This window comes from Seriola aureovittata, chromosome 3 (assembly GCF_021018895.1).
Source record: "Seriola aureovittata isolate HTS-2021-v1 ecotype China chromosome 3, ASM2101889v1, whole genome shotgun sequence".
NCBI classification, from domain to species: domain Eukaryota; kingdom Metazoa; phylum Chordata; class Actinopteri; order Carangiformes; family Carangidae; genus Seriola; species Seriola aureovittata.
Window position 1 is genome coordinate 4467420 of NC_079366.1, and position 26596 is coordinate 4494015.

A 26596-nucleotide genomic window follows, 5' to 3' on the forward strand; every position below is an offset into this window, starting at 1 on the left:
TCAGCTTTTCCTTAAATGGGCAGAATAGATGGGAGCCTTGGGGGTGGCGGAGCAGTGGGGAGGGGGTGGTTGGCTTTCAGTCAGCATGTGTGACCCCGCCCTCAACACACACACACACACGCACACAGACACACACACACACACACACACACACACACAGACAGACAGACAGACAGACACACACACACACACACACACACACACACACACACACACACACACACGAACACACACACACACACACACAACACACACACACACACACACACACACACACACACACACACACACACCTCGACAGAATGAAATATGAGGCAGCACTGGGTGTAAACTGCCATCGTTTAGGGAATGGTAAATCCTGAATGGTGGGAAGAAAGACGGCCGTAAAAGACATAATGCTCCATTTCCTCTAATAAGGTGATAGATCAACTCTGAAAGCAGGAGGGCATTCAGTGGCGAGGACGGCTGAAAGAAAAGCAGAGCTGTTGTGGCTGTAAATCCACACTGCTTTTACATTTCTGATCACAAGATCATGGAGAAGACTCCTTCATTTCTCTACATCACCACTCCTGAAGCAATTTATGAAGACAACTTCAATCCTGATTATCGATGTCCGTCTGTGACCTCAGCGCAGATGTTACTCCATGATTTGGTCACACAGCGTCTCCTACACAAGCCTTTGAGGAAAAATCTAAACTTGAATATTTACCAGCGGTTGGTTGTATCTTTCAAACTATTTTCATGATCTATCTTTCATGAGATATCAAGTGTTTGTCAAATTTCCACAGACTCCAGTAGCCACACAGCCTGCCATTGCTAGCACACTGAAGAAGATTTGAGTGCATTGAGAGTGACAAGGTTTTTTCTATATATATCAAATTAAAAACATATACAAAAGACATTATTAGACAGTTAACAGCAGGGAGATGACCAGGCTTGGGTCTTGAAACCCATTATCAATGCGGCACCGGTTCTTATACAGCCATAACGAATCAAAATGCAGATTTCAGTGCCACGTAAATGCCTGAACTGTTGGTGTTTTGAAATGTACATTACAGACAACAGAAACATCACGTGCTATCACCAGCCTACCGTTAGCTATTACCTATGATAAACATGCTTAAAATGCCAAAAACCCAAACAAACCAAAATGTGGCTGTAATTTCACTCAAAATGATTCCAACACCATGACGTGCAATTTAAAACAATTGTGTGTAAAGGGGGAACACTTCAACTTCAATGAAGCATCTAGTAACACAGAGACAGCTTGCATGACCCCAAGCCAAGCATGGCAGGTGGGCATCCCTGGCTCCAGCTATGGGATGATGACAGCCGCCTTTCCTAAGGTTAGTAATGCAATGCTGTTTGCAAGTCTTGCATTTAATAAAAAACTAACAAGTTATCAAATTATTGGCAATTAAAAAAGCTGTTGTTGACCACTGTTTTGTGATCCTTTTTTAAGTATTGGTTCAGGTTTAGGCACCAATACAGTTTTAAAAGTATTGGGTTTTTTTTCATCGGTACCCAACCTTAGACATGACAGTAACCCAAACCCTGTAAGCCATCAGGGAGCAAATGACGCCACGAACGCCAACAGTTTCAAAACCACTTCATCTGAAGATAAAACTGAACATGAGCAGAAAATGTCGGTTTTACTCCCTCAGGAAAACAGTACACATGATTACAGTGAGTAGGGTAGGTCATAGAAATAAGTATAATAAGTAATAATTTTACTGTTTGCTTAACCTGTATCTCTCTGACTGTTTGTGTCACTTGCCCTTTCCCCATCTGACCCTTTTTAGTGATGATGCCTAATTTCAGCAATGAAACTGGCAAGTGAGGATGTTAGCTGGGCTTTGAATTCATATGTAGGCTTTCACTTTTCACTCATGACTTTTCAGTGAGGATGATAATAATAGGAGCAGCAACAGTATTACAAAGCACTTCACAACATTAAAGGTTCATTTTGAGAATGTTGCTTTTGGCTTTTGCCAGATCCAGTCAGGGAGGTCCTATTATTAGACATACAAGCCTTACATGAAGGCCAGGGTGATTGTCATCAATTGTCAGCACACAGCAACACATGATATGTTGGTAGGTACACAGGAAGACAAAGAGAGAAGAGAAAGAGAATAGGGACAGATAATGAAAGAGGGGGATAAAAAGTTAAATGGAGATGCTTTAGGATGGACAGAAGAGAAAGCACAAAGAGAGGGAGAGTGTTACAGAGGCCCGCTACAGAGTCAGTACTGTACAACAGGAGAGGAGTGGAGTGTGAGGAGGAGGAGGAGGAGGAGGAGGAGGAGGAGGAGAGAGCAGTGGGTTAGTCATCTAGTACTGAGAAACATGATTGAGATTATGCAGTGCATCCTCCCTTCCAGTAAAAAGTGCAGTGTCAGCTTGATGCAGTAAGCGAGCAAGACTCTGTATGAATGTATCAGTGTGAATCTGAGCATGTGTGTGTATGGGTGTCTTCAGAGTACACGAGACAAACAAATACTTACAAGCAAACGTAACAAACAGCTGCAACCATGTCCTGAATAATGCCTGGGTGACACTCTAAGCTTTATTTTACAACACCAGTAACACCACAGATCTATTTGGCCCAGATTCTTATAAAAAAAATCCTTAAACTTAATTTGGTATTAATTACCATTAATGATGGTACAGGAAGTTGTGATGACTGTACTTCCTAGACTTGTTTTAATCTATAATGTGTGTGTTGTCCATTCATCAGTGCTTATGTACATTTATGTGCATGATTTTTTTGGGCACTAAGTAGAGCGAGAGAGAGATTGTGTGTGTGTGTGTGTGTGTGTATGTGTGTGTGTTGTGTGTATGTGTGTGTGTGTGTGTGTATGTATGTGTGTGTGTGTGTGTGTGTGTGTGTGTGTGTGTGTGTGTGTGTGTGTGTGTTGTGTGTATGTGTGTGTGTGTGTGTGTTGTGTGTGTGTGTTGTGTGTGTTAGGCCCCTGCGCCTGCCTGCTCTCCACTGGGAGGCAGTGCTCCTCTACAGAGGAGACAGATTGTCAGCGGTTTCTGGAAGCCATCTGGAGCTGACATTAAACAGACATAAACAAACATTCGGCCATTAACAAGCTACAGCACCAGCAATAGCAAGGCAGCTTTGACACAGGGCTATGATATACAGACCAGCTTCTGCACACACTTCTGAGAGCTGAGCTTAGCCTTTCTTTCACATACTGAAAATGAAATTAAACTTGAAAATGTTGGTATTTAATGATGTGCTCTGTTTACTAGAGTCCATCCAGTAAGTGACTTTCAGTTCCAGACACAAAAATATAAAAAGCACTATTCTATCCTTTCATTTCAGGGCGGTTCAATATTAAGTACAATGCTTTAAATATTTCACTTTAAGAGCAAACATAACTCATATAAGCCAAAGAACCTGTTTTCCCCATTATTTTTTCTTTCAAAATGATGTACAGCACTACCACTAAATGATTAGACATTTTTGAAACAATGGGTCTTTGATTTCAGACAGAGCTAAACAAAAGTAAGCTTGTAATTTCTAGTAACCGTTCCTAGTAGATTTTACCAGCTATAACGTGCTAGGTAATTAAGCTAACATTAGCTTCAAAAGCGATATCACATGCTGACTTTTTAATGTTTCCTGCTGACTCGTTTTCAAAAAGGACAATCTTGTTAAAATGATCATAAATAAGCACTTCATGGCTACATACATGATATCATGCTAAAAGAATATGGGTAAAGCTTGTAACTCAAGGGACAGGCCTTAAGGCTGAGGACTAACTTGTGTTAGTGTTTGTCAAACATAATGCTCAGGTTGATGGAGTGTAAACATCCCCAAAATCAATAAAATGCAGATCAGAGCTACTAGCATCAAATCTGACAGCATCCTGAATTGTTCCATACAATGGGGAAATACTGCACAGTCGATATGTGAGAAGATAAACACACTCTTTAATCGATTCCTTACACTTCAGCTTTTGTGTTTTTGGAAAGGCAATAAAAAAGACCCTCCAAAATTCCACCAGTCGTGCCTAGTTACGATCGATAGGCTATGAGCGGACTGCCAATTCTTGTTGAAGAAAAATGTCAATCTGCGTATCATACTTGAGCTAAAACCAGGTCATCTTGATTCTTGGATTTTAATCTCATATACCTGAGAAGATATTGCATAAGCAGCACACCAAAGTCTGCATGAAGGACATGAGTCAACCTTTTCCACTCTGACTCAGCTGCTGCCTTACCTGGGTGCATATGTAAAGAAACATGATGAATCCTATTTCTAACAATAAAAAGATTGAGCACCATCCCAAACTAAAACTTACTGCCATTCCCTTCCTCATGTCAGACTTTCAGACAGGACGCAGCAGTAACAACATTTTGTCAAAACTTTGCAGTGACCAAGCATTAAGGGGAAGTGGACAAAGTGGAACATATACCTGGGCCCCTCCCGTCTCCCTATGGCAAGGCTGGTCTGGTCTCAAACACACAGGCAGGGAAAGCATGCACAGGCATGAGTGTGCATTCATTATGCATTCAGATAAAAAGTCTGTAGGTTAGAGTGCTTTCTCATACGCATGCCAGCTTAAATGCCAATCCATCGTCCCCGTTTTTTTTTTTTGGTTTATCACAGTAACTATTTCCCCCCTCCCAGCACAGCCATGCCTATAGCCATAGGAAGAGGGGTCAGGATGGGTCAGACAATTCAGACACCCCTGCAGACAGCCTATATTACGGCTCATGCTCACTCTGCCCGCCAGTTAAATTTTCAGGGTCTGCATTCATTCTCAGAATTAGAGTAGTGATGCACGATCACCAGCCAGCTGCCCTGGGACTGCTTATCCACATTGATCTGTGAGACAAAAACTGATTGTGGGTCTGAATTCCTGTTCTGATGCTGTGAATGAGCACAGACCCGAGTGTGAAGGGGAGACAATAGTAGTGACCCATGCAACAAAACCCAGCAAGCCTTACCCTGTCCTTCACTATGAGACACTTTGGAGGGGGAGGAGACAGACAATGGACATAGAATTAGTCAGGGTTTACGCTAGAGAACAAATCTGCTGTGGACACAATAGCTCCAGGTGGCTCCGCCCCACACAGTACAGTCATTTCTCTGAGAAATCAAAGTTAACAGAAACGATGAACTATCAGGGACTCCCTCTGTTTAGTTAAGTCAGTAATCCATAAGTGGATTTGTACACACACTGGCTCCATTCCAATCCAATAGCTCACTCTCTTGCATCTGATGTAGGTTTTTCAACCCTCTTTCTTTCAGCTGAGAAATTATAGGTCTGGCCAACAAGAAAGAAACTAAATTTAGAAATATTTTTACGTCACTTTTCCAGAGTAGAAGTCAGCTTGAAAACAGACAAGAGAGATCTCAGCTCCAGATTTGAACACAGCCAGCATTTTTACCTTCAGGTTGCACAGACATCATATTCACAGCACAGAGAGAACACAAAAAAGATGCTAACCACTTTGTCCTCCTTTGATGCATGCAGTCCAGGTAGCAGTGAGAATTGAGAAAAGTGAGGGAGGAAGTGGAGCAAGGAAGGAAAGGAGGGAAAGATATGACAGAACATAAAAGAAATAAAGATGCAGAGAGGGTGAGTTTGTGAAACAGGAGATTTGACAGATTGTGGGAAAAGAATGGAAAAAAAATAAAGGAGGAAGAGGGGGGGGTGTGGTGCAAACATTTGTTAATCACATTCTGCAGAACTGATACACATACTTCATATTCAGTGACAGTCTGAGGCAGTCAGGACAACAATATGTGAATGTAAGTGACCACTGACATGTTAGGCTGCAGCGACATGCATGACCCAGCTTGGCATGGCCTAGGAGTGATTCATGACCTGTGACAACATCGGGATGTGTCACAGCTCCTCAGCACAGAGAGGAAACTGGGACACCAAAAGCAACATGGAGCATTCTTCCACAACCCTTAACTTTACTAAACCAACTTTCTGGAAATATACTGTCATAGAAAATAATTCCATGTCTTTTAATCATCTATCAAATATTCACATGTTAAAGTCACTTTGTTGCTTCTTCTGTCTTATGCTTTAATGAAATTTCCTAAAATGTTGCTGATAGGGCAAAATAAAAAACAACTTTGGAATGATCATTAAGATGCATAATAGTTGATTATCTTTGTTTTGATGTCAGGATTCAAAGAGGTACAAAGGTTGATTTTACTTAATTTACTACTTAATGAACCCTATGAATTAATGTAACTCCAGCAAGACAAATTAATAAATCTATGACTCCTAATTCTGCTTTAATAACACAGTATGTCCATTACAGTGTGAAGTGGAGGGGGGAGCTTGGATGGCGTCTGTATCTGCTTGTTGCTGTGATGCCTTCTGCAGGGCACAGGGCAGCACTGCACTGCTCTGTCAACAGGAACTAATGAATTATTACAATACATTTTTACACCAACATTTTAATTTTTAGTAATAATAGTAACATGTACATGTGTGACATGTTTTCTGAGAACTGATATTAAAGTGGTTTTCAATACTTTTTTAAGGGGTATTTGACTTGAATTCAGTATTTTTCATGTTCAAATAAGGGTCATTAAAACATATACTGTGTATGCAGGCTACATATGACACTTTGTGCTTTTTCTGGTACTTTGGTATGGCTTCAAAATGGCATTTGTCACATTTTGTGGTACTGTGTTACTATTAGCAAATGTCAAACTACATTTTGATCCGAGCTCCTCCTGTCAACATGCAGAAGTGTCCTCAAACAAGACGCAGAGCCCCAAAGTGCCCCAATGGTGAGGCCAGCAATTTGCATGGTAGCTTGCTGACATCAGTTGTGCATGAATGAATGAATGAAAGGCAAGTTGTAAAGCGAGTGGATAAAAGCAGAATATAAATGACCATTTACAGAGACCACTGGTGGTAGATTAGAAAAAATTGTTTGTTGTTACCAGCTGCAAGAACGTGGCTGGCTGGTATTGTTTTCACGTTGTGTGTGTGTGTGTGTGTGTGTCAACATGGTCCTGACAACACCTACTCTAGCAAGAACTACCACAGAGGAGGTTGTGAGGACTTTGACACTGCATCACAACCTGCAAGACACAGTCACAAAACTTTACAGGTGTGTAATTGAGATGAAAATCAAGGCCGTGTTCAGAGATGGGTGTGGTCTGACCCATAAGTACTTGTGCACTCATGCTTTAAAAGCTAGCTGGAGGAAAACACAGTGTGCTGCTGATGTGGGGTAAATGAGCACACTGTAGGCAGGAGAGAGGGGTTTTGAAACAAAGCTCACACTCCTAATCTTGTTATTCTGCTTGGCCTACTGGACAACCCAGGACAGAGGCAAGCACTGCTGAGACTAAAGGAGTTTCACTTCCGACATATCCCTCCCACACATTATATACACACACAGACACACACACACAACCATTTACACATGTACACACGTAGAAGAAATTGTGTTCTCTTATCCTTTATAAGAACTTTATAGATTAAATTGCTCCAAGAGTTTAGAAATTCAGCAACATACATAGAAGTTAACATACCATTTGTGTGAAAATATTCCCTCTATTGTAATTTATTGTGAGACAAAACATTCGATATTTAATAACTAATTCCAAAGCATGGAATTATGCACTGGAAAGGAACGAGGTATTAAATATGTTTTGTATTTGGTTTCTTCTAATCCCAATTAATTTGACAGGACACAAATAGATTACTTGATTAATTGATTCTTCATGTCAAAATGGCACTGCAGACTCACAGACAAAAACACACTCTCACATAAACGCATACATACACACAAACACTCCAATAAGAGTTACTCATTACACATGGAACAAACATATATGCAGGCTACAGTACATCTGCTGTAAATCATCCTATCTTTTGACTGAGTTAAATTATTTAGGTCCCTGATATTCCACTTCTAAGTGATGCTAAGTATCATCTCAAGGCATTAAATTCCATAATAAAACCTTCCTTATTAAAAAAGGCCATATTGATTGATGTTATTTTGAGCACAATTCCCCTTCGAATGAATCTTTAGTTGTTGTTTTTATTTGTTTTATTTATAGATTGCATTAACATCCTGCTAGTCTCTTGATTTCCATGTAACAGCCTGCCTGCTGTGAAAGTAATATTAATGGCTTTACCAACAGGGATACTATCTTTATCCCCTAGTCTCACTGGCCTTCGAGTTCTGCATACATGTGGTGCCAGTTTGAGTCCCAGCTGGGATGGGCGGATTCTGAACAGATTGGGGACCAGCAGGCCAAGGGTGGAGAGCCCATCGTCAGGTAAGACACCCAGGAGGAGGTCCTCTATCTTAGGTTGGAGGAGAGCCCAGCGAATGGTTGCATGGAAGAGGGCTGGGACTTAAAATAGCACAAACATATTTGGTTTATGGATGGATGCTACACTGATCCAATCATGTAGTAGAGAGTTAGATTCCTCTTAATGGTTATAATTTGGCGTTATAGTTTTGGTCTTTGATCTATAATAACGTTGCTGCTTGAGTTTGTAGAATAAGTGTGGTACTGTTCGGTGTTTTCGGTGCATTATGGGTTTAAGTTATTAGATGTTTTGTTTATTTGTTTGTTTGACTGTTGGACAAGTTGGATGCACTTTGGACATTAATGTTCCCCATGGGATGATCTATTAATAATTCCTTGACTTTCCTCTGGTGCCATTTGGTTTCAGACCAATCACCTGGAAAATAAGCCTCAGATGACCTCTCTGTGTTTAGTGCTAATTAGCAAATGCTGGCATGCTAGCATTTTCATTGTGAGCATGCTGAAGTTAGCATTTAGCTCGTTTAGCACACCGCTATGCATAAATACAGCCTCACGGCACCAACAGCATGTCTGTAGACACTTGTTTACATATCATCATAGCTTTTCCACCCTCACTGCCATCCTCTTTAATAAGCAGTAGAAAATAAATGTTTAATGATAAAAGGAATGCTACACTCAGAACCTATTAAATACTCACTGCGTGTAGTTGCCTGTAGAATGATGGTGCTAATGTCTGTCCATACATTCAGTATGTTCCAAAACTCAGCTAGCTAATCTTGCTAGCTTACAATGGAAGCTTTGTCTTTTGCAGTGTTTTAGTGAAAATATAAGTGATTGGAACAAACTGAGCATAGAGATAGACAGCACATTGGCCTAAGTGGATGACGCTGCAAGAGTTGATAAAAGTCCAAAGAAATTCTTTGAACATTTAGCTACTTTTTTTTGATGTGAAACCAGGTTGCCAGGTTGGAATCCAACTGTTGCAAATAAAAGTGGGCAATCTGACGATCCTACAGTATATCATGGATGATTTTACTTACTTTAGCTTACGATCTACTTCAGAAGAATCGTACAGACTACATCATTAAAAGTTGCTTTATTTAGATATGTAATTTCAAAAGTTCACTTGCTATTAACCAGCCCACTGATAAAGTTTAAACAGCTAGTCTGCTTACTGCAGCTGACGATGGTAGTCCTTGTTCTGCTCTGCAGCCTCAGCTAGCTTGGCATAGCACCACATGTACCAGTTCTCCAGGAGCAAAGCGGTGGAATGATAATAATTCCAAGTTCTGGTCAGGGCTTTCAGAATATAATCTGAGCGGAAACAGGATCCAAAGATTCAATTAAATTTGTGGGGAGACTCGTGATTCAGATTTTGGATCATGATTCTATCCAAAATAACTGCTATAGGATCTTTTGGCCAGATCTCCCACCCCTAATTGCAAATACAAGCTAACCACAACTGTTATTCTCACTGGTCCTGGTCTTAGTTTGGACATGTTGCTTGAGAGCAGCAGCACTGTCACTGCCTGACGTGTGCTTGATGGCTGCAGTGCAGTCACAGGAGACACAGGATGACACAGATGCTGTAACTGGTGTGCTCATGTTCAAGTGAGGTTAAGTGTTTCATTTTATAACCATACCACAACACTACAGCCTCAGACTTAAATGGATCTTGAAGGGCCAATGACTGGTGCCAAGCCATTCTTCCAATACACTTTGTTCTCACCAAAGTGTGACCAGGAAGCAAAAAAGCAGACATTAACAAACACACAGAAGCGGAAGGACTAACTGTACATCAACTATAGCGGGAATGAGGTGAGTGTGAGAGGAAGAAAGAAAAATGAGGAGGTCAGAGGTCAGGTTTCTCACATTGTTGGAGCGCAGAGAGACCCGCCCTCCACAGCGAGCACAGAATTTGGTCTGGCAGTAGGAGCAAAGGTGACCGCAGCCGTCGGCAAACTTGGTCTTGCGGCAGATACCACAGGTGGGCGCGTCATCCTTCTGCTGGGTCTGCTGACGTCGTGTCTCCGCCCCGATGCGACGCACCTCCTGTTTGTAGCTCTCAAACTGCTGGTGCAGTGTTCTGAGAGGAGGGGAGAGAAAAGTTGAAGATTGCCCATTAATGGTACATCATGCACCCACAAACTTTTTGTACTTTGATAAGCGTAACCCTCCAGCGCTGTTCTGAGAGATCCATACATTCATACAAACAAAAATAGAAAAGGTTGTGGAGGAATTTCTGTATAGGTGATTAATTTTTTTAATAAATAAATCCAACAGAAACAGAAAGCAATGTAATGCATGTGCATGTTTGAGAACAACATTTCAGTTGGGGCAAAATAACCGGCAATTAGAGCACCACTTGAAAGGTGCCTTTCAAAAAAATCATACACGCTATTAAATGAAACTTCAGCTCAGTTTTGCTCTCTGCGGCTCACAGCCTTTCCCCTCCCTGCTTCCGCCTATGGTGGAAATAACCCAAGTGTGAATTGCAAATCAGGCCATGTGAAAACACCCACAATGTTGTCTCAACAAAACTGTCAAAGGAATACTGCATTAGCATACCATGGCTCATATAGGGGACCCAGACAGGCGCTTTAATTGCCTCTCTGAGTGAGAGAGATAGAGAGGAAGGAGATGGCTTCATTCACAGGTTTGCAGTTAATTTGCCGATTTGTAGAAGTAGACAAACTCCAGTTAATTCTCTGGCAGCACACTGACTTTACAGTCATTTGTGCAACTTATTTGTCAACTGAGAAATTCATCAAGACAATGCAGTGCACTGACATTCACAGATTTGCTGAAGTAAAAATGGGCCATTCATATTAAATCTGTTAACCCCAATAAGGAAGTTGAAAATGTGGCAGGCCTTCAACACCGAACACCTCCTGTTCTCTGATTAACGGTTCAGAGTGAAAAACCCTGGAAAATTCATAAATACAAGTGTAACAGAGCAGTCAGTTTAGTCTATAATCTGTAATCACATGTCCCCAGATTGCAAGGTAACTAACTTAGAATAGCTTGTCTTGTCCAACCAACAGTCCAACAACCCCACAGATTTTCAATTTAAATTGATCACCTGGGTCTGTTGAAAGCAGACATGTCCTCCCGTCTACAGTGCTCAGCTGCTGGGTAGTAACGAGGTAGAAGACATAACACCTGATCTGGTGTCAGCAGCTTTTTGTGGTAGAAATCATACCAGTAAAACTCTTCCACCATTAAGCCATCCAAAGCCCAGGAACAGTACTGTGCCTTTACAGAATAGAGTTGGAAGTTGTCTTTTTCGATCTTCACTGAAAAAAGCAAGTTGTCCAACAAAACCTTATGTAATTCCCACAAAGTATACAGTCTCTCGGAAAAAAGACTTTCACAAGATGCCAAACAGAACCTTTTCAAGTCCAGGAAATGAGAAGACAAGCGAGTTGTTCATTCCTCTTACCACAGCCTTTCTAGCTGTCTGTAGGCAGTGCTAGAGCAAGACACAGCAGACTGCCACCATGCACAGATGAAACAGGGAGGTGACTAGCGGACTGGGACGCATCTTGGCCAATCAGCTGAGACGGGGAACGGTTGGAACAGGGACAGTGATGATGTCACAAGGAATGTTGAATGAAATGTGAAAAAAATGAAATAAGGATTATTTGCACCTGCACTGCACTTATATATGACATTTGTCTGGTCCTATCGACCACTCAAAGCGCTTTACAATTGAAGCCACATTCACCCATTCACACAGCGCTTTTCTACCACATACACACACATTCACACACTGATGATACATCAGGAGGAGTTTGGGGTTCAGTGTCCTGCCCAAGGACACTTCAAAAAGCAGACCGGGGAATTGAACCACTGACTGTCCGATTAGTTGACAACCTGCACTACCTCCTGAGCCACGCTGAACTGTTTTGCACTACTTCTGGAAAAATACACAGGGATGTCAAGGTTACAGAATGAAACATCCTCTGTTACACACAAAAATCTTACATACTTTTCTCAAATATTTGGTATGTTATGCTTAAGTTTAAATGCTGAAGTTTTGTAAGAAATCCCTGAAGGAGACTTTACAACTAGCCGTAATAACCTAGGGGCTTAACATCAAAGCACTGGTACCATCTATCATGCCAAAGCAAGGCGCTTTAAAGTTCAGTCAAATAAACATGTAAACATAATGAAGATCATCCCTGTACCATGAAATCATTGTTTTACACCATCACATTGATTCTCCATCACTAGTTTTGATTGTGCTTGGCAATAGAGGACAGGGTGAAGCTTAGAACAGCTGTAACAGATACTGTGATAAAGCATCCAGAAGAATTCTGTAACCGTAGACACAGATAAAGGTCTCAAGTGGAAATGTTTCTACATTCAAATACACCCATGAATGAATTTGAACTGCACATGAATGTTTTCATACAAAAATGTTTTGAGTAGGCTTTGGTTTCGTCTAAATAATGATAAATGCAGTCTGGAGTTGACATAAATCCGTAATTCAAATGGAAAAAGAACATGACACCACCACAGAAGCAACGTCATTAACGTCACCTTTGACCCCGAGAAGCTATCGATCCTGCCAATGGCAGTCCAGGGGCTGAGCCAAGCACAGGCACCATGGGAACAGCTGTCAGAAACAGAGGGTGCACAGCCGGTTGTCATGGTAACATGGTGGCATCAAGTGCTGGGTGACAGCGGGTGTCAGTGCACCAGCTGTTCCTGTTCTTAGAGCCATAGTTTCATCAGTCTTTTCTGCTGCTTCCACACATTCAGCAGACATGCACTGTTAAAGCAGCATGAGGTGACTATTTTATTATAAAAATAAATCTGTGTTCTCACCCTGAATCACAGAGGAGCTCTGCAGCAGTGAGGAGAGCCTCCTCCTCTCTGACTGAAAATCTCTAGTTTTAGCCGGGTAAAATTCTAACGTCAGGTCTGGACACTTTCCTGCTCACAGGAAATGACTGAACATCAATGTCTCTTAGATGTCAGCAAGTCCGTGACATTCATTAAAATCTTGACCCCTCAACAGTAGATCTTTACTATTGTGTTCTCATATATCTTAATGTAAAGCTACTTTCATTTTTTGTCAAAAACGTTACCTATTACTCAGCCGATATGCAAACATATTACGGTTTCATCTGTATCAATTGATTTCTTTAGCCACTTGGGGTGAGTAAAACAAGCTGAAAACAAAACAATGACATTATCAAGTCACCAGAAGACTCAGGATCATTAGCATTCATTTTAATTCATGTTTCTGTCTCTTTTTTGCTGTTTGGGTCTCGTTTAACTGCTGCGGAAAATATCTGCTCTTTATCTGCCAGTTGTTAACTTTGTAGCATGTAGCATACACGTTTATCAGAGTTTGTCAGCAAAAAACAGCTGCCTGATGATGGTAAAACTGAACATAACATTAAATCTGCTGGCCAGAAAACCTAAACAATGAGCATAAAGATGCTAAAACGCTTGACAGAGCACATTTTTAATATAACAATATTGGTTAATGCAGCTTTAAATCATGATGATTTCATAAGTACCTGGGCTTCTTAGTTCAGACCCAAAGAAAAACGCTACACCTCCTGTATTTTTTCCCCCAAGAGCTTCACAGTGCATCATCACCGATATCTATGACACAGAATGTGTGATGGTAGCCTGCTCCCACGAAGAGAAAGTGTCAGACTGACACATTATGAATGGTGGAATCCATAAATACAGACTGTACAGAAGAAATGTCGCTGTGACTGAAAAGTCACAGCGACATTTTTCAACTAGAAAGCCTGTGAAGAACTATACACATGTATCAAATACACACAAAGTGCCTACAGTACCTGCCAAACATGTGCAGTCTCAACAACCTCAAAATTCACACTCTGTTAACAGACAATGTGACAGTCCAGCTTCACGTCCTCTGAGTCAGCACACAGTTCCAATATTCAATTCATCCTTATTTTCACCCAAATGTATATAATGAACACTACCTCTATGTTAATGCTTGAATCAGCAGAGGATACATGAGTGACCCCAACCATATGGATGAAAACATAATCACTCTGTGGAGACACAGGGAGAGACGTCCTCTCAGGTAAGGACATGTTCTCTGTGTTCACTCTACTGTGTGTTCATCGATTACATGCCTGAGCCTGCTGCCTCCCTGGGGGTCAACCACCATGCCTGGGATCACAGGTGGTGAAGGAGTGCTAAAATATTTTGCTGGAGCATACAGACTCTTTCTTCAGTTGATTTCACTCGAAAACAGACTGACATTTGCATTGGTACTTACTTGCACAAAGAAACTGACGACACTACTAAAAAAGGTTGATGTCCACTTTGTAATATTTGTTTTCTATGTTATGTTATGCTAATAGGTGAAAGGATGGGTCAGCACACGACTTTCACACAGGAGACTCTTTGTTTTGAAATACTTATTTTAACTAAGGATGCCCCGATTGATCGGCTTGCAATCATTATCGCCTGATTATCATCAAAAATACGTGATCAGGAGATTGGAATTCATGCTTTTAGTCACCAAACACCTTAAAACTATTCACCTGTGGTTAAGATTCTGGTGTCTGTGTCTGAGAAAAGCCCTGCGTGCTTCTTAGTGTAGTCCCCTCTCCCACCTTGTTCACTGCGCCAGACAGGCCAACAAAACAATACAAATTGTTGGCCATGTGGAACTTTTACAAAGTGTGTGAGACTGATATAACGTACGCCATCTGCAATGCATGCAATGATAAAATATGATTTGAATGCAGCCTGTATCTAAATTCACTTATATTCATTAAGACTATTTGCACTGTTTAGCCTATTGAATAGGCTTAAAAATTTCTTTCAGTCTGTTAAGAATTCTGTTATTTCATATAAATCAAAACATGTAATTAATTAATTATTATATTGTGTAATTCAGTTGTAGTGACTGTAGGATACTTGTTGCTGCTATAACAAAACACAAAAAATGATCAGTATCAGCCATGGATCAGCCGATCTCAGTCATAGATGATCAGTATTGGTGGCAAAAAAACTCAAACCAAAATCTTATCCAAAACCTAACCAAGTAGTCTTTGTGTATAATCCTATCCAAACTGTTTCTTAACAAATGTGACAACTTCAACCTCAAGTTTATTATTGTTACCATGGCACACAGTATAGCTACACACTTTTTAGCACGCAGTGATAGGGAATTTACTGAACTGGAGTACTGAACGGCTGCACTCCATTTATGTTCTCCTACTCCAGTGCCCTGGCACAGGCATTTTTCACACCACACTATTCCTGCACCTGGATCTAGCTCACCTACATGGTATGTGGCTGTTTTTAATGTTATCATTTACACCTCTGCTTTTCCTGCTATGACATGCCAAAAGGTCTGCTCTGAAAAAGGTCTAATGTGCCTTCTCACTCACCTTGGGCTGTTAAATTTAACTGAGCCCTTGGTAATGTTATTGAAAGAGCACATATCAATATATTTTTTTTAATATTAACAATGGGTCAAACTATTATGTATGAAGGGGGTTGCTCAAACAGAGAAACCCAAACCTGCCAACCTTGGGAATATATTTTGAGTACCATAATAGTGTAATTTATCCCACATATGAATCGGCTATGAAGAAAACAATATAATCATATATTCTGGAGAAGAACTCTATCTTTACATTGAAAAATAATCAGCTGTTTGAGGGCATGTGTGAACAATGTGACATCAGTTCGGAGGAAGCTTAAGCCCTGGCGTTTGACTTGCAGGGATCATTTTTATGTCAAGTTTTGAAACTTTGACCATGTTTTTCTAAAATACCACTTACACTGCACTGGGCTATATTTTAAGACACAGTTGAAGTCAAACGTTTCAGAACAGCTGCTTAAACCATTGTTTTCATTATTAATATTTCATTGTATGATATGTGTCTTTTTACAAACTGCTAAAAAAAATAAGTGATTTTTATTCAATTATTTAATATAAATTGACATAATTTATTTTGTAGCTCGTAACATATGTTTTCATTTTCAGGTATGTTGTGATGTAATACACTGTCAGTGTCAGTGTCCTCCATCTATTCTCAAGTTTATTTTAAATGCAAGGCGTGCGCACACGTGCACACACATGTGCGCGTGCACACACAACTACTCCATAACTTTCTAAGTGACGTTATTTCTGAGGCACAGTGCTATGAATAGCCACCTTAATAATATAACTAACTATACTATAACTATTACGTTGCCAATTTAAATGTCTGGTAGCTAGCTAGCTTGCAAATTACGTAACGTAAGGCTAACGTTATCAGCGTTAAATAGTTTGAGAGGTTTGGCTTAACTCAATTCACAATGTCAACTTTCCACATGCACCCCAGCCCGTTTACCTTTACAGAGGAGTAAAAGGACCACCCTCACCTAAAGGCACCAGCCAGACGGAGTGAGGAGCTGTAAAACTAAATCTGTTTCAGCCAGCGGATGTTCAGTTTGTTGAAATGATTGACATTTGTCAGTTATCCCCGCTTCATATTTGGTGGACTTAATCCAGTGCTATGATTGGTCGAACCTCTTCTTCGTCTTCTTACTCTGCAGACTGGAAGCTGCTGCCCCCTGTTGTTAGACATGAGTACTGCACGTGTACATTTGCGCTTTTTCTGTAGTTCACAGCATGTATATATGTCAATGGTTTACAGCAGGGGTCCCCAAACTTTTTCCTGTGAGGGCCACATAACTTTTCCCTTCTCTGATGGGGGGCCGGGTTCAGTTTGTAACAGAAAAAGTGTGACGATCGCAGGGGTGCCTAAAGTTAAAAATTTATTGTTTTCCAGAAAACCACACATAACCAAATAACCCTTTCCGGGTTCTTCACAGAAAAAAAAGTCAGGAAATAAATAATAACATTATTAATGAAATAAATAATAATAGTTCAGGGGGCCGGGCCAAATGTGGGGGCGGGCTGTATCCGGCCCGCGGGCCTTAGTTTGGGGACCACTGGTTTACAGCAACAGATCGTAACAGCGTACTTTGATGTAAAATACAAGTCGGTAGGTCTACAAACCCACACATTACCATCCAATTCTTTGTGGAAAAAGCTTTGATAAACTCATCTGACTTAACCAAGAAGGGGAGTGATTTTTGGACTTACATTAACAACAACTCCAACAAATTCTCCAAATCTTTTCTACACAATACCTCATTAAATACAATGAGACTGGTGTAATTGGCAGCCAGCCTGAGCTATCCGTCAACCCCTAACCTAAGCTAACCCCTGAACTAACTGAGTTCAGATAACTAGCTAACTGATTAGCAGTAGGCTAACTTAGACACACACAAATCTAAAGAAAATCCTGGTTGGTTCTCGATGTAGTGTTAGCGGAACAGCAAAGAAAACATTAAGACAACTTTAATAGTTTAGCTTACTTGGCATTACTATATGGCATAACTGTCCTTTTTTAGCAGAAGTTATTCGAGACGGCTTCCAGCTCCAGCACTAAGCTCCTGCTGCACTGTCCTGACCAGGACCAGTGTTTTCACTGAACACACAGAACAAGACAGACACAAGCCTATAGTGTTACAGTGTTAAACTATAAAATAAAAACTACATTTTTAATTGGAATTTGTTAGATAATACTACTCTTTACTGAAAAATGTGACCTAATCTACTGTAATGTGTTACTATCTGACACTGTTAGCATGTGGCCATGGCAGACTGTGACCAGAGGGGTTCAAGTGGTGTGAACCAGCTGAACTGTGGCTGTCTCCTCTCTCTAGGTCAACACCATGGGCCAGCAGGGACAGCCTGAGAGCCAGATGTGAGTTAGCTCGGCTTTGGCCCTGTCAAAACAGTGTGCAAATACACATAGCCTACATACATACACACACCCATTCAAGTAAAAAAAATGGAATAAAAACATAAACACGTGTCGGTTTGCCTTCGCCCAATGCCTCACATATTCAGCTCATCATGTCCAAGGTCTGTCTCCTCCCTGCTCCTCTTTCTCCATTTCTGTCTCTTGTTCTCCTCCTCTCTCCCTCCCCTCTCTCCACTCTTCACCAGTTGTTGGTGTGGAGTTGTTAATTAGCACCGCTATGAATACATTGCCCAAGGATGGGGATGGGAAAGCTGTGTGTGTGTGTGTGTGTGTGTGTTGTGTGTGTGTGTGTGTTGTGTGTGTGTGTGTGTGTGTGTGTGTGTTTCTGTGTATTTGTGTGTGTAGGGCAGCACTATTTCCGTCTCATCAGCTGAATCCCGGTGATGCCTTGCAGAAGACTTTCTCAGTCGGAGGAGACACAAGAAGTTAGAGAAGAAGGAGTCCGTATGTTTCAGCAGGAAGTGCTGATGGACCGTCTGCTAAGTCTTGCCCCCTTGGTTGTTATTGGCAAATGGCAAATTTATCACTCACAATCTGCAGTCAGTTTTGAAACAACGGATCTTTGGATCAGTTTCACACAGAAGTAAACAAAACCAGGCTTCTCATTTCTACCCACAACTGTGGATTTTGTTGGCAAAAACTGTAACATACATGCCTACTTTATAATTGTGCAACAGCAAATAGTCTTCAGGAATACTTTTGTGAACAAGAGATTTCAGCTTTTGATTTTTAATAAATACCAAAACATGTTTTCACCTTCGGCTACTGGGTGTATTTATGGGCAAAAATTTCAATTTTACCTATTTAAAGTTAAATCTACAACACAATAAAGTGTGCACAATGTAAAGAGTTCTTTGTGAAGCCACTCGCAGTAGCAGTATGTTAGATTTCTACAATTCAGGATATGAGAATGAGGACTAACCAACAAGGCTGGCAAAATGAATGCCACGAAATATAGGCTTGTCTGTAGTGGAGACTATAATTACTCCAAACTTTGATTACATAGGACCTTGGCACCCACAGGAAGGATGTTCCATCCCTGAAAAGGTATTTTTCTGACAAAGCATGTGACCCTACTAAATAATGACCTGCCTTACCCAATGACATGCTCTTTGCCCTTATTTAACCTTTATTTATTCAGTTAAATCCCATTGAGATAGAGATCTCATTTTCAAGAGAGACCTGAATGTATATTAAAAAAAATAATAAAAACAATTCATGAACAGGTAGAAAAAAAGACTTTACAAACAATTTAGAAAACAAAACAATAAAATGACCAATACTAGGCCTACGAATGGAGAATCGCTGCTCAGGGGACGGGTTCAACAAACAGTCTACTGACATGAACTGCTGTAACAAACACACACAAAATAGCATTTTTCAGGGGTTTGGAGCTTTTAGATGTAAGAACAAAACAAGCATGGTGGATCAATAGTCCCAGCACTCCATGATAGTACAGCTGAGAGGGCTGAAGAGTTATAGAGACCAATGACGACGACAGACATGTTGACACATGCCGTGAGGAGGCAAGGAAAGGAGGAGTCGGGATGGAGGCTGAGTGATCAGAGGTGGTAAATGAAAGGGAGCAGACAAAGACAGTGAGATGAGACAGTGGGGTAAAAAAAGAAACAGGAAGACGGGAAGAACAGGTGAGGAGTGTATACACAATCCCAGAAGTCTTTCCATCTCAGAAAGAGATGGATAGACAAACAGCTGTCTACAGGAAGGAGGAGGAGGATGAGGAGGAGGAGGAGGAGGAGGTGGTGGAAGAAGAACAAGTGAAAAAGCAAAGGATGAACAAAGAGAGCCAAGACGGAAACAAGCGTGGGCCAGAGACCAGTGGAGGAGAGAAGCCGATGCATCCGGAGCCACTCTATAAATACCACTTGAGAAGAGGAGTGGATGATGGAAAGAGGATGGAGGCAGGATGATGGAAAGAGGACGGGCAGGATGAGAACAAGTAGAGGAAGGAAAATAATAGATGTAGATGTCAGGAACACTGGTAATCTGTTTATAAAAGCAAGAACACTAGTATTTTATTGAAATAAAGAATTTGTCAAAAAAAAAAAAAAACCTGGAGTCAGTGTGGTGTGTGAAAAGTGAGGAGAAGAAGTAAGGACGAGAAGAGCAACAGATGGGTGCTCAACCGAACGCAAACATCTTTGTCGTCTTGTTTGCCTGCCACGTTCTCCGTCACGATTTTTACATATTTGGCTCCCTCCGCTGTCAGAAAGGCTATAATATGGTGCTACCGTCATAACGCTAGCAGAAATAAAGCACCCAGATGGTCAGTGTGTATCTATCTATAGGGCAGCAATTTCTCAAACAATCTGGTCAATCCTCCCTGGTTTGATTCCCAGCTGTCATTCTTTCCAGGATGTAGTGTCACAGCCACATGTCCTCACCCTGCTGAAGTCACATAAACCTGATGGTTTAGTTCCACAGCTTTAGGGCAGCGATATCCACTGAAACTAAATCTAAATCTTCTGTGCTCTACATCATTTATTTTGAGAGGAATTAGTCACAGGCCCTTTTACAACCAAAACCTTTATCCAAACCAACCCCAGCACTGGCACTTCACCATGGAGAGTCACTCCACATGAAGTCACACTCTCAGTTGTGAAGGGCACACCGCACTAAGGTGGAGGTACAAATAGGCAAACTGTGGGAGGCACTGGCCGCTCTCCATCATGAGCAGGAAGCATGAATACTGACAGACGCTGCTGTTGTATTACCTTACCTGTTTGCTCCGACAAATGTCTCCAAAAACAGTAACCTTGTGCTCTGATTGTAAGATATTGGGAATTACTTTTGTGACAAAGTGATACTTTTGGTTTTAATTAATCTTTTAAGTTATCTAAATTCTTTATTACGAATCAGTGTAAATCATCAGGAAAGATGTAGCAGCCTGTTTTAAATGGGCTGCACTTATACAGCTTTTTTTCAAGTCTCATCGACCACTCAAAGCTCTCTCACTTCAAGCCACACTCGCCCATTCGCTTCTTCCTACACATCCAGAGCTTTTTTCTACCACACACCAATGATACATCAGGGGCAGTTTTCTGGAGTTCAGTATCTTGCCCACAGACACCCCATTTTGAGAAGTAGCTATGGAACAGTGCTTCAATCGGGCAGCAGTTTGGTAAATCTGCACTGATTAACAGTTTGGGTTCGGTCTACAGGCCAAAGTGTTTATATTGGTTTTGAATATCCACACTAAAAACTGAGATAATGGTGTGCATTTCGGGACAGACTCTCCTCACAGACATTTGTGGTGTTGCACTTGGTTGCAAGTTGTTGTATGAAGAATACAAAGGGAGAGAGAAAGTTTGGATCCCGCCCCCACACTCCTGGCCAGTTGCTGCATAAAGCAGGAATGCTATGTGGATTGTCACTTTTGGAAAGTCTTTGGGCACATGCCCCTCAATTTCAACATCGGAAATGTCATATCTCATGGTTAATTCTATAACCCACTTAAACCTTTACCCACTGTATTTCAATCATATTTCATTGTAGTAGATTCAAAGAACAAAAAATGTCTTTAATGTACAACAAGGTTGTTCTGGTTCTTCACACTTATACTGAATAAAATATTCATATACAAGATGGCGAATTTTTAAGGTTAGTTTGCAACATTAGATGAACATATGCACATTTTCTTTGAATTCAATATGACATACTTTGTATCTTTACAAGTGGAATCTTGAATAGAGTTTAAAATAATGTCACTTTCAAAACCGGCTACACAACATGCATCAGTAATGATGGTTACTGAGGGGGTCTGTGGGGTCGGAGAGGTTGAATGAACTGACTTGATGTTGTCCTGTTGAACACCACACAGACTGAATCCTTCCTCTACATACAAGTTTCAGCCCATCCTCAGTCTATAGCATCAGACTCCAGCAGCCCCTCCCACAGCCCGTGCTTGGATGTTGATAACTCTTTTTATTGATGCTGCAAGTGTTTTACCTGCTTTTATGGAGCAGAGTGTTTTTTTGGCATGGACTACTCAATGAGTGTGTGCACATATTTGTGTGTGTCTATCATTCCATCTCTCTCTTCCTCGTGCATTTATTTTTTCTTTCTTTTCCATTTATATCCCTCTAACTCTCCATCCATCCTCTTTATGTCTTTTCTTCTCATACCTACCTCTCTCATATCTTCAGTGCTGTATATTGGATTCCACTCCTTCAAAGCCTAGCAATTGATAAAAATGGTCTTTTCCCACATCGCTTTATATATACAGTTCACTTTGCATTGTCCTCCTCTCTATTTCTTTCCCTCTTTAGTACATACACACTCATACACACATCACATGTAGCGTACAAAGCCTTTGACCTCACACAGCCTGCTGGGTGATGTATAAGCCATGACTCTAGCTGGTGGAGTAGTTGTGGAGTAATTATGGGCGATCTCTAATCCCCCTCAGTCTATCCCAGCAGCCTAAGCTAGCTGCCAGCGCGTTTAAACAACCAGCCATTATTATTTTGCTTGTAGTTTGACAAGTACTTAGGTTGACTAGTGAGTTAACTGGTAATATGCATACGGGTAAAAATCCACCTCAAAAACCCAATGTAAGATCCATGGGAGACCAAATAAGGGACATAATATCATTGGCATAACATTACACACTAGGAACTCTGTTTAATAATGGTGCTAAACTTTCTCCATCAAACAGATGAAAGGGCAGCTCTGTATTTTTGTACGACAAAGATACATAACCAAACCAAACGTATATATATATATAACTCTGTGTGTGTGTGTATATAACAATAACAAAAAGCTGTCAGTTGTTTTGTCCCACTGTAGCAGTGTATGCCGTTGTATATTCTGTTATGTTATGTTATGTTATGTTATGTTATGTTATCTCTCTTTCATCATGTTTGTCTTGCTTCACCAAATTAAAAAAAATATCAACAACAATCTGATGTTAAAAAAGATGAAAGTTACTCCTCGACTCAGAAAATATGCAAGTTCTGGAAATCAAGCTAGCACTGGCAAACCACTCTGCTCCTCCCACCCCTCCCTCTCCTGCCCGGCCCTTCACCTCCATCCTCGTCTATCTCAGCTAACGTACACATACTCTCATAAACACACATCGCCACGTATTCTGGACACAAATCATGTCTTTGTGAAGTAACATGAGCTCAGAGCACGGTTGCGTGTTTGTGAGTGACGGCTCTGGTGTTATTTAAAATAAGCTCACAGAGAGACTTTTTGAGCGGTGGCTGGTGTTACTAGAGGATATAAATTGGAGTCCCAAACAAAGTTGTGTGTGGCTGCGCATGATATAATCCCATCACTTCCTCTGACCACAAACACAGACAGAGATGGGGGGAGAGAGATGTAGAGAGCCTGGTCAGCCCAAGTAGAATGCATTCTCATTAAAGTTTAATGCCGGGGAGGTCTGGGAGCACTAAAGAGGCTACTCATGAGGCTCACTCAGGTCTCTCACTCCCAACACACTCAGTCACTCACGATCCCACCCAGCCACACGTTGTGAAGCGACATTTCATCCCATCGCCTGAGTGCGAAAGTCCATATCTGGCTGGATGTCACATTTCCTCCTCTGTGTCTCTGTGGCTATGGCCAATGATTAACCAGATCTCAAATCAGCACAGCTGTATCAACACACAAACATGAGGCTGTTTCCCCACAGACCAAAGATAGCTCAGTGATTTAAGGACATTTTCTGTTGTACATTTTTAGAAAAGAACAGACACGAGAACAGATTTAGAATATGTAGGTGTGACTGTATGCGCTTCCTGGCCAAAAGCAGATTCAAGCATTTCAACCATATGTGATCGTTGAACACATCGTGAGTGAAGTCCCTCACATACAGCAGTAGTCACAGTGCAGTCATCCATAGTTTCCTTCTTAGTTACCGTATATCTGATAAAGAGCTTCTATAGAAGGAGAAGTTACAATATTTTGCTCTGCCTCCATTGGTCATTGGGCGATACGACTACAAATCAAAAGTCTCTGTCTCCGTCTTGTTTTGATCCATACACTCCTCATATTGGGTAATGTGATTGTTCTCCGAGTCATTAAACAAATAGGTGGTGTCACGTTTGGTCGCAGAAATCTGCAGTATTTGTATTTGACTTTTTGTTTGGTGATGTCTTCATCCATATCATCCTTACAGCCAGCTTCACTTTGAGTGAACGCGAACTAACGTGACCGACATGTGACTGGACACTAAGTAATATTTTTTGGAGAGGACAGTTCATGAACGTATTAACCGACTTAATCGACATGAGCAAGATTAAATCGGTGAGAGGTTCTAAATGTCGGTTTTAATACTCTTGTGGTTAATTGTCCAGCCCTGGTCAGTGGCAGAGGTTGGCAGAAAAGAGGTTTGGAATAAGATGAGATGTTTAATATGCTGATATGCTGTTTCACAGTATGCAACTACTATCTAGCAGCGTCCACACTTCTGGTTTCAGGCTTTCCACCTGGTTGCAGGGATTTGCTTGAATTCAGGCGCAAAAGAGAACAAACTGGAGATACCACTTCCTTATGGACCTACAGTAGCTTTAAAAGGTCACTATGAGGGGTTGCCATGGTTTGATGTACAACTGTTTGCGAACTACTCTGTCCAAACAGCCCAGTATCATAGGAATAATGATCACACTGGACAAATCTGAGGTGTACGCTCTACATCCATTACCAACATTCAGTGTCAGCACAGGAAGAATGTTTCAACCTGAACAACCGTCCCTTCCCTTTGATACGACCCATAGAAGCATCAGCTGTAATAGAAAGCCAACAGCGGCTGGCATACCAGAACTTTGTCGCCATGGTTACATACAATTTGCACACACAAGATCCATGGGCTTGTTGTTTAGAGAACAGTCTCTGCTCTTTATGTAACAAAGCATAAAATGGTAAAGGGGGAGGAGAGGTCAAGGTGGTGGACAGCTGTGTAGCTGATGACTGGAGTTCACATCTGCCACTAATGCTGCCTTTTTCAACCATTTTAACCCTTACCACAATGTTTCCCCAAGAAATTCTGTTGCCTAACCACAACCACAATCTCTCTCTAACAGTGAACATACCAGTGTTGCCATGTGCAGATAATTAAGATGGAAATAATTAAAAACAAACAGGTTTGGATGTTAAAACAAACATTGTCATTGAACATTAGCTGGGGTTTGCAGGAACATCCCATGGTCCAACACCTACAATAATAACATAATAAAATTATTTTCTGAAGCATTAAGATCCTCCTTAAGAGGCCGGGCAAAAACCATAATAATCAAAGATTCATAAAAGTATGTCCACATATATTTGGCTGTCTAGTTAACTATTATTGTGATTATTTTACTGTCCTGTAGCATACAATGACTACAACATTGTATATTTGAGGGATTTCAAAATGCTGTTCGTAAATTAAAGGTATAATATTTCTGCTAATGTTTCTGCATTAAAATGTCTAAAAATGACTCGAACGATGTCATACTGTATATTTTGTTGAGTTGTGTACTTGCACTATCCTAAATGTTTCCATAAAAACCTAGAGAAACCTGTTATTCTAATCAAGCCAGCAGTCAATGGCGTTATATCCTCTTTGCACATGCATCAGTGTTGTGGTTGTCTGCCAGAAGCCGTCAAAATGGACTTTTTATCCATTTTTAAGCCACAGTTTTACAATACACTTATAGATCTTGGTCCTTTTGAACTATTTATTTTAACTGAATGAAGGATTAAGTCATCAGAGTCTCAGAAACACAGATTTTTAACAACAAACTGCTTTAGTCTGTATTTCTAGCAGATTTAATCATTGGGTCTGTTTGCTGAGGAGGAGATCATTGACCATGATCTGCACATCATTTGGCTCCCATTAAAAATCTCCTGACTGATTGACACTGAAGGAATCATAACTAGGAGAAGCTGACTGCAGTGATGGCAATGGTGGTGAATACAACAACTGCCATGGTCCCACAAGGTCAACAAATTCTGTCTTTTGTTATTGTTTTGATCGACAGAGCCCTGGACAGATGATTACATATTGTGTTTTTAAAGTGACATACATTTATTTCTGACTTTAAAACTCACTTTCTGGCCCACATTTAAATACTGTGAAGGGTGCACACACACTCACACACAGGCACGCACTCACATGCAAAGACACAGGTGCACATGCACGCTGAGAGTGAGTGTGTTTCTTTCTTTCTTTGTGGTTTCGTTTGACAATTAAAAACTTTGGAGAAGCAAACACAACATGGAGCTTCATGTGACATGTAGCAGAGATGACAGATGTGCAGACAAACTGCAGAATGCACATACACACACAGATGTCACACACACACACATACACACATATACATATACACACACACACACACACACACACACACACACACACACACACACACAGAGACACATACACAAATCATGTACACACATGCACAGACACACACAGACACTGTTATCCCCCCAATGGCTTCCATTCCTCCAGGTGTTGCAGACACACCCG

The 26596-nt window shown here is 41.0% G+C and overlaps 1 protein-coding gene across 4 annotated transcripts in view; it reads right to left on the minus strand.

Annotated features, from left to right (window-relative positions):
• Positions 1–26596, minus strand: part of rims1b (regulating synaptic membrane exocytosis 1b) — a 76671-nt gene that overhangs the window by 42544 nt on the left and 7531 nt on the right. For all 4 annotated transcript variants that reach the window (XM_056373014.1, XM_056373011.1, XM_056373013.1 and 1 more), the window contains exons 2-3: positions 10154–10367; positions 4966–4986 (exon numbers count right to left, since the gene is read on the minus strand). In XM_056373014.1, coding sequence (XP_056228989.1) covers positions 4966–4986; positions 10154–10367 — 235 coding nt within the window. The remainder of the gene's footprint in view (positions 1–4965; positions 4987–10153; positions 10368–26596) is intronic.